Source organism: Argiope bruennichi, chromosome 5, assembly GCF_947563725.1.
Source record: "Argiope bruennichi chromosome 5, qqArgBrue1.1, whole genome shotgun sequence".
Taxonomy (NCBI): domain Eukaryota; kingdom Metazoa; phylum Arthropoda; class Arachnida; order Araneae; family Araneidae; genus Argiope; species Argiope bruennichi.
The window spans coordinates 29,564,062-29,576,399 of NC_079155.1; the positions used below are offsets into that span (position 1 = coordinate 29,564,062).

Consider the following 12,338-nt stretch of genomic DNA (forward strand, 5'->3'; position numbering starts at 1 on the left):
CACAAGATAACGCATTTTAACGTATAGTAAAAACCTTCTTGTCAACTGAATGAAATTAAAATTTGACACGGAACTGCAGTTGTAGTCACAAGATAATGCATCTTAACGTATAGTAAAAACCTTCTTGTCAACTGAATGAAATTAAAATTTGACATGGAACTGCAGTTGTAGTCACAAGATAACGTATCGAATTTCACTGATTTAAGCATTCTGTTTATGAGCTATTGCGTTTATATGCATGCGAAAGAATATATCGATAGACGGTCAACCCTTTGACAAATTTGATTCAAAAATTTGTATGAATCTAGAATTTTAGATGTTAAAACTATATACCAAATTGTATCTACCTAGATCTTTGCATTGTTGAAGATATCAATTCATTTATAATCGAACAATTAGACAGAGCACCTGCAAATGGGTTTCGTTCAAAATTTGATAGATATCTAAATATTTGGTTGTAAGCTCATATACTAAATCGTCTAGTTTATAGAGGTTTTGAGTTATTTTGTTCATAGAAAGATAGATTGACAGGTATAATGCTAAAAATGTGTTTTTCATACTCGAAAAAACATGGAAATTCATCGAAATCTCGAGTTCGAATGTTTGGTGATTACAATACTTTTTTTTTACACACTTTGCATAAGAGAGAGTAAAAATGCATAGAATTTTTACTTTTTATTATTACTTTCTCAAATATGGAGTGTTAAAAAAGTATTGTAACGAAAATAAAAAATAATTTAAACTCGAGATTTTTGTGTTTGTGGTATTTTTAATTTCGTTTTAATATCCATCTCGGGAAAGCATAATTATTAACAAGAAGACGCAGCGCGGAACAAATACTGAAGTAAGAAAAGTTACGAACGGGATTTCTGGCCAGGCGCCAATTCAATACACGTGTGACCTTTGACACCTTTTCAAGGTCAACCAAAGATATCACTTTCTCTTGATACGTAGTACTGATGGCGCATTATTTTTTACAGAGGAATTAATTAAACCGAAAGTGGATTGGATTACGAAGTAAGAGAAAATTTATAGAATGAACTTACTATGGGGTAAATTAAGATAAAGTTTAGGAAATTAATTCGGATTAAATTAAGAGTTTAAAATATCATTACATATATATATATATATATATAAATAATAAAGTCAATTCCTACTTACGTCAACAAAAAAAATTTATTTTAGTTAATTTTATTAAATAATTATAATTAATATAAATATGTATATACATATGACAGAATTACAATATTAAGTGGCAAAATAGAGCTTGGCGACATGGCGAAGGATTTGGTGACCGAATAGAAATTACTGGACAAATTTAATTAATTAATTAATGTTTAAAAAAACTGTATTAACATCAAGTGTCATTCACTGCAAGTTTACAAAAATGTATTTGAACTTGAGTGGGTGAGTAAAAAGTATTTTATTAACGATTGAAAATTTGAACAATATATATGCAGAGTTTAGTTTAGTTATATTAACGTTCCGTTTTAAAGCAACACTAGGGCTATTTTTGGAACGGACCTCGTAATTTTGAACCGCGGTCAGATGACGAGGACGACACCTGAGCTGGCACCCCCCTCTCCACACCACACAACACAACAGCAGCAGGAGGACGTTTGGCATGACGGATTTATCGTGCAACAGACCCCCTTACACGGCGGTTCCTTGGTGGAACGGGGTCTCGAACCTGAAACCCTAGGCCCACAAGCCGAGACCTTACCACCACGGCCCCATATATATGTAGAGAGAGTGTGAGCTAATAGTAGGAATTGAAAAACACTTTTAACATTATTCTTTGTGAGAATACGTTCATAGAAAATCGTTTTAAACTTGATATGTGATCTTCACACAGAATTTATAAATTTTTATCAAATTTTGAATGAAATCTATTCACAGATAATTTGTTTGTCTGTCTTTCTAATTGTAAATGAGCACGTTAAATATAGAACGTAAATAATAGATAAATAAAATTAAGTGCGCAATTTTTATTGTAAAAGTGCATATATGGGTATCAAATTTTGAAGGCAATCCGTCAGAGAGCGGAGCGTTTGTTCAACTGTACTTTTTCATGCATATAAATATGATGATTTAAAAACGCATCAACTGAAACAAAGGACATTTGGTATATAGTTTTTATTAATAAAATTGTAATCCAGTTTCAAATTTCAGCTTCAAAGAAAAATCCAAATACATATTTCGGTACTCTTTATTATTGTAATATTCTAATCTCTTTTCCGCGTCTTCGAACAAGTGGCGCTGCACTTTTTGATTTCTTGGAGGTTAAGTTAAATTAAGTTATATTAACGTTCCGTTGTAAAGCAACACTAGGGCTATTTTTGGAACGGACCTCGTAATTTTGAACCGCGGTCAGATGACGAGGACGACACCTGAGCTGGCACCCCCCTCTCCACACCACACAACACAACAGCAGCAGGAGGACGTTTGACATGACGGATTTAACGTGCAACAGACCCCCTTACACGACGGTTCTTCGGTGGAATCGGGTCTCGAACCTGAAACCCTACGGCTCACAAGCCGGGATCTTACCACCAGGCCACCGCGGCTCCGATTTGTTGGAGGATCAGTGAGTATTGGCGAGTAAAAGGCGCTGGGAGAGGACTAAAAAAAATACAAAACTGGTCATCGACTGCGCATAGGCAAAATGAAATTATCCATAAATAGTGAAAAGAATGCTAACTTGCAAAGTCTTTAAAATTATATAATTCATTTTAGTTTTGAGTTACCGAGAGTTGGAACTTGTAAAATCGTCTATGTTATCATAGTTTGTTTGTGTTTATTTCTATGCAGTGTCCTCTATGTCCTCAATAAACGTGTTTTTTGAGAATCAGAGCATCTACTAGAAACACATTTTCGAAAACACTAGGCCACGAAAGCAACAGCTATATGTTCTTTACTATTTACTTATGAAGCATGAAACGTTCATATTTGAAACCCTGAAAATAAAAATCTGAGCCCGCGTGGAATATTTTGGAAGCCTTTTTATTTACCAACTGAGATCAAAATTTGACATGAACTTATTTTTTTACATCATATACCAAAATTCATTTATTTAAATTGTTTTTTGTGGGGGGGGGGCGAAATTACCGTATTTGAGTTGCATGCATGTGAAAATACAGACAGCCGACCCGTAGACAAGTTTGGCTCAAAATTTGATACGGGCCTACCTTTAGGTGTAAAATCTGTGTATCAAATTTCATACATCCAATTCCATCCATATTCCTAATGTTTTATAATTACCTTCTTCACTTGCATCTTGGGCAGTCAGACATATAGGCTTCCTTTCAAAGATTTCCATTCATTTTTTATCATAAAGACCATATACTAAATTTCATCTGTCTAGCTCAAAACGCTTTTAAGTTATCGTTTTCACAGACAGACGGACATAATTTCAAAAATGTGTTTATCGATTAATAAAGGTCTGAAATGTGGAAATTCATAAAAATTTCGCTTCGATTTTTTTTTTTTTTTTTTTTTTTTTTTTGACGATTACAATTTATTTTTCGCTTTTCATATTCTTCGTATACGTGATATTTTCAAGCATATAAGCAAATTGACGTTAATTTTAAGTCCTCTTTATAGCAGACTGTTGGACTTAGAGTAAAGAAAGTAAGCGCCATACATGCTTTTGTGTGTCTTTGAGCAATTTTTTTTTTAATTCTAAGTAATTATTTAAATAAATTAAAAACTAAGCACGATTTTGACCTTTCTTAGCAATTAATTCCTCAAAATATAATCATACAAAAACTATTATTACATCGTATAAAAATTTAAAAAAAAAAAACAAAAAAAAAACATTTTTTTTTTCAGTAACAATTTAATGAAACCGCAATGGTTTTCTTAATTTTAATATTTTTAAAAAGAAATTTTCATATTAATTTGCAATAATACTTAGTGTAATGAAATTCAGAATAATTTTCAGTGCTTTTTAAATATTTATTCGTTTGATTGACCTTCCACTTACAACCAGCGTATTCTCTTTACGACTTCGTAGTATGTCTTGATCTTTAAAATAATAGCGGTGTCAATATAGGAAGAGATAAAGCAAAGCCAAAAAGGGTTATGGCTATTTGAAAACATAACTTCTTCCTCCCCTCTCTCCCAACTAGTGAGGCAGCGTGAGACATTTTTGCTGTTTAACATAATGAAGAAAAATTGAAAACATTTTGGACGCTTTTCTTCTTATTAAATGGATCCAAAATTGGACACGGTCAACAATTTTCACCACAAAATCATGCATTAAATTTTAATACCTAAGTAGTTGCGCTTTTCAACTATTGCGTTCATATGCATGCGAATACACTGCCCCCCCCCAAATGCCCGGTCCCTTTAGACTATTGTTCCAAAAATTATTACACACGTATGATCCTAATGATAAAGCTATGCACCAACTTGCATATATACAGTTATTTGATTATTGTATTCGCACACATTCCGATAGAGAGATAGATATCCCTTTGGCGGATATCGTCCAAATTTGGTCAGAATTCTACAAATTCGATTTTAAAATCATTAAGAAACTAAGAAATAATTTTACATATCAAATTTCATCCTCTAGCTCAATATGTTTTTGATGTCAAAGACAGATATGAGCCGTTTATTTTGAAAGTGGTGCAAGTCCATTTTTGAAAAAAATGGGGAGAATTGCAGTTATAGATAAAACTTGTTATGATCTTTTTATGCGTAAAAAATTTACAGTAAAAAAAAAATTAGATTCTAGTATTTGGGAGATGGAAGTTTTAGCTCTTAACAGTATTGAAAATTTGTTTATTTTGAAAGTGGTGCAAGTCCATCTTCGATTGAAATTATATTTGATCGAATATATTACTGCAAAATTTAACTCCGGTAGCTCTATGGTGAAGCAAATGTGGCCGTTTGACATCATGTCTGAAATCTAGAGTGTTTCTATTTATCTATTTTTGATATTGAAAATCGGTGGTTGTACAATATTTCATAAATAATAAAAAGTATATCTTAATTTTGGTGTGTCGATAATAATATGCTTACTTCCATCACCGATTATTCAGTCCAGTGACAAAGAAATAAATATCATTGATCACAAATTTTGTGATTTTGGAGTGGAACTATCCAGTAACTATTCAATCCAGAAATCAGTTCCTTGCATATTCCCCAGGATTACTATAAAATAACACAAAATTGCCGAAAACATGATAAATTTTTAGTACATGATTTAGTAATAATGGAACTCTTATTTTTTTAGTCAGCACTGTAAACAGTATTGGATTATAAACCCACATTATCTTGTGCCACAAAATACAAAAAAATATATCTATTAATACTTACCAATATATTTAAATTTATTGAAACGCAAACCTTTAAATATCTCGTAATAACAAAAAATGGACTTGCCCCATTTTCAAAATAAATGGCTCATATAGACAGATCAGACAGATATAGAGCAAAAACAACTCCAAAAATGTATCTGGAATTCAGGAAAAACTAAACTGACAAAATTTCGAAGTCAAATTATTTGACGATTGCAGTACTTTATATTTGAAATGGATTATTTATTTATTTGTTTGAATATTCTCTGACGCTGAAATTTGTTTTCTTACTTTATTTTTTACCAACTTCGTATTTTACATGAGGCCTAAATAAAGGAGGTGACAGCACTGCGTAGGACAACGTTCTACTAGATGATGCAGACAATAAAGTCAGTTATTCTAGAGCACTTCATTCAACGCAAATGCAACCCAGCTCTCTAAAATAGCGAATGAAACAGAAAACAGATCAGATTTGGCGTGGGGTAGAATGGAAGGTTAGATATTCAGATTTTCTGAATTTATATCATTTCACTCTATTTCCGATGAGAGTTGGCTTGACGGTAAATCCGGGCATATAGGGGGAGGTTTGGAGATGTGTTGGATCGAGCTGATTTACGAGAGACATGGAAAGATGCAAGCGAGCGCGGCCAAACAGTCTGCACTAAAATGACAGGATAAAAAAAAAAATTAACAGCTGAAGATATTGGGAATGACCAATCTTACGTTTTGCGACTGGAACTACTCGTGGTTTATTTCAGTTAAGGTGTATGTACACACTTGAAACTTCGAAAATCGTTCAAAATATCGAATATTCTTTTATTGCTTAATAATGTTCTCTGATCCTTTAGCTTTCAAACGATACCAAGATGTTGTCAATATTCGAAATATCTCTCGAGTTATAATTATTTTTCTTGTGGTGCTTTCATTAAAAACTCTAGTTACGGTGTTTTTAAAACTCATTTTATGAAGAATGATATTTTTCCACTATGTTGCTCCATTCAAACAATCATAACTCAACAAGAAATGAACCAAATACAGTTATTTATATATCAAAATAATCTGTATGAAATAGATGATGTTTTGTGCCTCCATCAAAGTTATATTTATAGAAATAAATTTTTAATAGCTGTTTAAATGTTAAAATGACAGAAAAAATCTCGCTTTTTCTATTCATCGTTGATGAAAAAATTGTTTTAAAAAAACTATACATTTTTATAACTTGATTGAGGCAGACAACATGAAGACTAATATTAGGCATCATTTCCAACTAGAATGGTGTGTCTGTACAAATTAGAAATTAAGATTTCCTGTTTCAAAAAAATAGGCTAATTAGCTCATTAAATATTATTTAATTAATTAATAATTAGTGTAATATGGTTTTTTTCTCACTGAAATGAGTTTAAACATATATTAATAACATACTGTGAAAAAACTGGATTTTTAAAGTTAAAATTGAAAAAAAAAAATCTTCAAGTGTGTACGTACACCTTAAAAGACTCAAGAGACGAAAAAATTTATAATTCTAATTACAGGGTTGAAAGTTAAATAGTAATAGCGTGCTCCTTGTCATATATATTCTAATTTGTGAATACTTCTTAGAATTTTGATATCAGTAATATCAGAAAACATTTCCAAATTCTTTTATATCTTCTTAAGATTTGCCTTTACTTTCACAATGAAATAATTCTTCCTTTTTTTTTTTCTCTTACAGTTCATCAAGGATTTGATAAAAATATAGGCAGAATTGAAAATCTGCTAGCGTGTCATCGAATGAACCTATACAGACAGTAAGTTCATCAAATTAATATTCGGATAAATATCTTTTCCTGAATCTGAAGATTCATTACGTCAATCAAAATCTTTCAACTGAAAAGACAACAAATCATGTCAATATATTAGTCTTTCAAAATATGAAATTTATCCATTCCATATATTCACTAAGTGAATATAAAAATTTCAACTGCACGGATAACTAAAAATGTAAAAGAAAATTTCAACATACTAATCGTTAAAAAAGATAACCCATTCTCTAGATTCACTAAATCGACCAAAAGTCTTTAATTGAGCGAGTACTGAAATTTTAAAGGAAAAAAAAAGTTAATATATCATTTTTTTTTCTTCCAAAGAATGAAATTATGAATTTTTCCCGAGTTCAAACACTTTTGGACATCTCTTTAGCAAAAATTACTATCGAAATTTGCAATAATTTCGAGCTGTGTTCACCATGCCTACGAGGGAACAAACTGGAAGTCTTGTATTCGGCGCTTGATCACTGGAACTATGCTTTTTGTGACATATGCCTCAATTCGATCAAAAAGAGAGCCTCACTTTTACAGTTGCCCAGAGAACTGGAGAAAGAGGTGGCGGCACTCAGTAAATACGTGTACAATGAAATGGTTAAGTTTAAAATTTGCTTGGTGAAATTGCATCGAGAGTTATTGCCAAATTATATACTTGAATGCTCTTGTTTGGATCAAATTGATTTTGCTCAAATTTTCCGTTGGGAGTCAACTGGAATTGTTGATGAAAAGAAGACCATAGAAATTCTGGTTTGTGATGAAAGTTTGGACTTGCATTTTCGATTCGTACTGGCTTGTTATTTCTGCTTAGAGGATCACGTGACCTTCCTGTGGGGCAGGATGCCGGAAATCACAAAACTTGACAACCGTGCATACACGTGCACGTCATTACCTCTGGTTTCCTTTTGGCTTAAGTGGTTGGACAGAGAAATCAATCAAGATTCTATCGATGCAATATATAACAGTTTCTTTAAGAATAGTAGCTTCGATGGCATCCTAAAAAATACAACATTGCTCAGTTATATTGTGGGAAAAATTTATCCAAATCAAAGAAAGATTTTCTTGAGAGATGTTGCTCTTCAAAATTGGGAACAATCAAAGATCACGAGGTTCTGTCTGTTCAGAGTGGATGAAGAACAGCAGTGTGTTATATTTCAAGATAATCCGCGAGAAGTTTTAATCAGCTTCTTGGACTGGCCTTGGCAAAAACATTTCATGGGTCTTGCCCATTTCCTGTACAACGACCTTCAAGAAAGAGATTATTTTTTTGTGATGTGGGAGTTTTGGGGTAAAATCGTCTGCCACTGGTACGATTACGATTATGTTGCATTACTGATGGAATTTTGGAATCACAGCCCTGAAGATTTGAAGGAATTCATAAGGAATGAGCATGGCGATTTGATGAGAGGTTTCATAAGAACATTAGAAGCAGATTATAATTTTCATGGTTTTTACTGATGTTTGAACTTAATTCATCAAGGGGAACCTCCATGATGATGTGATCACATTATCGAGCTTTGACATAAATTAGACTTATGTTGTATATATTTTTTCTCATTAGGAATGGAATATTGATATATATTCTTAATATCAAAGAATCCGATTAGGTTCGGAGAAGATTTTTCAAAAAAAGAAAGAAAAAATTTAATGTTTATATGGTGTTTTGTTATTAATATAAAGATAAAATGATGAATAAAAGATAAATTATTTAAATATATATGCAGCTTTTGAAGAAAAAGCATATTTTAATGTAAATTTTAGCTTTTGTTTACAGAAATTAAGATTGTTCTAAAATTATGACAGTTTTAGTTTTTCTTTGTAAAATTACATGTGGAATATATCTTAAGAGTGTTACCAATTATAATCTAAGAACTATATTTAAAAATAAAATTTTTATGAGTAATATATGAAATTATCTATGAAATTTTTGAACTTTTTTCAAAAATATTTACATTAAACAATCCTAAATCCACTTCTATAGCATTCAACAACAAATCCATTGTTCATTACATTCTGCATAACATAACGAGCACTAATTTTAAATTTCATTAAAATATCTTGATTATTTTTTGAGATATGATGATACTCCTACAGTAGATTTATGAAAAAACTTGTTCTTCAGAAAATGCATTTAAAGTTTTTAAATATTTATAAATAATCCTCATTTATGTATCAATAGCTTACTATAATTGACATACAGACAAAATAAAGATATCACTGGAAACAAAAACGTACCTACTTTTTGAAACTGCAAAAACTTTTATTTAAATTCATGCTTTTTACCTAGTCAGATACCTTAATCATTTCATAGTAAAAAATATACTTTATTACAATAATAAATATAAATACAGCATCAAATTATAATACGATCAAGAGCTATATCTCAATATATTTTTGACAGGGTTGTAAATTATTAATTTTGAAAAAATAACTATCTACAAATAAAACCTCTTTTTACATATAAAATGCCTTTAAAATACTTGAAAATTTTAATAAATCACTATTTATTTTAATATAATTCATTTAAAAAATCAGGAAACAAAATTTCTGTTAGTGAACTGTATTTATGAAATAACCTTGAGTATCAAACATGGAAGGAAAGGAAGAAAATAACAAACCACCCCTCTTCATTTCAAATAAAAAGAACATTTTTCATCATTTCGTGACCTTGTAATGAGAGGTGTTATCAACTTCTTGTTTCCTGAATTGCAAGAGATAAATGATACTATTCTTTCAAATATTTAAATTGCGATTGTTCTTTCAAGAGAATATTTTTTTCAGATCATAAATATTTTTAACACATCATATTTTTTTAAAAAATTTAATTTACTACATTACAATTATCCTACCTCTTCCAGAATATTTGCTAAATTCAACAATAAATTAATCTTTAATACACAAAACCTTATTCAAAATAAAACTAAAAATTAAATTTAATGACAAAATGCAAATTTTATAAAACAACTCATTTAATTTTTCAGAATTTTTTAAAACTCTACGAACATATTGAACATTTTTATTTGATCTTGCAGAAAGATGGTACAATAAATTCACTAAATATAATGTCATGTGATTTTCCTCAATAAGCATAATGATTAATAATACATTTAAAACACAAAGTTTACACAGCTTAAAAATATCATATATGACAAATGAAACTAGACGATTTATAATAGATAACCACTGCTATGTTAATAATGTCTTACAGATGCCTTGGATTCTTTCAAGTGTGATAAACTAAAATCTTCACATGAAAACAAAATTTAAAATATGACTAATTAGAGGATTTAAAAACAATATATTTATGAATAGTTTAACTAAAAGATGACGACTTTTTGTAGATAAGGAGATATATACCGAATTAATATAACAGCTTTCATTATAAAATCTGTAATTAAAGAAAGAAACTGTCTTAGCATAAAAATAAGTCCAAATTATTTAATTAGCAAATAGTGAAAAGTGGTAGCAAACATTTTTCGGGGTGCATATGGTAAGCAAGTACCATATGTACTACACTATCTACCAATAAAAACTTGGACACACATGCAGGATCTGCGGTCTGATATACGTCAAGCTTTCTGTATTTAAATGTATTGCAGGAAATAGCATTGGTATTAGTCGCATGCAAGATGCCACGAAATTCAGACTTCGAAAAAGGCATTAATTCTCGGATATCATAGAAATGGTCGATCCTTAAGGAACATATCTAGTGAGTTAAACATTCCAAAATCGGCAGTGGCTTTTGTGATTACTAAGTGGAAGGTGAATGGTGATAGTCGAAATGTGCTTCGACCCGGCAGACCCTCGAGACTAAGAGATAGAAAACGAAGAAATTCAGAAAAAACCACAACAAACCGATGGCCCACATACTCCAGGAGTTCCAACAAGCATCCGAGATTGTAATTTCGATAAATACCATCCTCATCCTCTTATATATTTAGCAACAAACAATCTCATTAAAAACTTAACTATTAACGAATTTCCCCAAAACTTTTGCAATATAGAGGCTTTGATAAGGGAAGGACTGTCTGATTTCTGACTTCCTCCGTTTTGTTGGCCTGGAGTTATGGCTCGACAGATGGCGCTTCAACTTTGATGACGTTACATTATGACAAAATGTGGTAAACATATAGCTGTAAACGTGGTAAATTAAATTTTAGTTCAATTTAACGAAGTGCTTTGGCACTAACATATTTATACTTTCAATTAGTAAGTACTTTGCTTTCTTGTTTAAATGATTTTGGTTCCATTTTCATGGCATTTTGTGGTTTGATTTGCTGTGATTTTACTTGTTTTGGAATATTTTTTATTCTTATAATACTAATTTTGTCTCCAAAACCTCAATTTTCTGGGATTTTCGGGTCACGAGGGGTCAGTTTGTTGGACGAGAGTCAGACCCTTCACATAAAAAAATCCCTGGTTTGAATCCTTGCCTGAGGGTGACCCTTGAAAAAGTCTTCAGGAAGGATTCATTTTATCTTTAATTTTGAATTTTGACTATAAATATTTATTTCTAATTCTATTTTGGTTAAGCTCATTTGTGTTTTAGTTGTAGCAGCATTAGCACTCTCTAAATACAATGTATATTTTATTATATAGATTCAGAAAATTTTATATAGATAATTTTTATATTGTTTATTTCTGGATTGATAGTTGCTTATCCTCAAGGAAGCACACTTGCTTGGTTTCCATGGTCGTGCTGCCACCCATAAGCCTTTGATTACAAAATCCAACCGTGCTACTTGGTTGAGGTGATGCAAGGCATGTCGAAATTGGACCGTGGATGAGTGGTAAAATGTTCTCGGGAATGATGAATCAAGGTTCAATCTCTATCAGTCGAATGGCATAGTCTAGGTTTGGTGTATGCATTGGGAAGGCCTTTAGCCAAAATGCATTTTGCCTACAGTAATGTTTGGAGAGGTGGATTATGATCTGGAGATGTTTCTCGTGTTATGGATTGGGACCCTTGATCCCAATTCATGGTAAACTCAACGCCACCTTCTATACCGCTATTCTGGACAACAATGAGATTTCTACGCTGTGGCAATTTTACGAATTCGATGATTTTTATTTCTAGGATGACAATGCCGCTTGTCATGTTGTGAGGTTCACCATGGAATGGTATGGTGACAATGGGGTGAACCAACTGTCCTGGCCTGTCTAGAGTCCAGACTTGAATCCTATAGAAAACCTCTGGAACGAGTTGGATCGCCGAATTAAAGGGTGCAGCAAC

General features: G+C 31.5%; 1 protein-coding gene across 3 annotated transcripts in view; it reads left to right on the forward strand.

The window, feature by feature from the left end:
- Window positions 1-12,256, forward strand: part of LOC129968447 (uncharacterized) — a 69,091-nt gene extending 56,835 nt beyond the window's left edge. For 2 of the 3 annotated variants that reach the window (XM_056082314.1, XM_056082313.1), the window contains one exon: window positions 7,018-8,786. In XM_056082314.1, the coding sequence (XP_055938289.1) occupies window positions 7,442-8,563 (1,122 nt within the window). In that variant the 5' untranslated portion in view covers window positions 7,018-7,441 and the 3' untranslated portion in view covers window positions 8,564-8,786. Of the gene's footprint in view, window positions 1-7,017; window positions 8,787-12,182 lie in introns of those variants that run through there. The other variant, XR_008784409.1, reaches the window with a different exon arrangement.
- The last annotated feature ends 82 nt before the right edge of the window (window positions 12,257-12,338 follow it).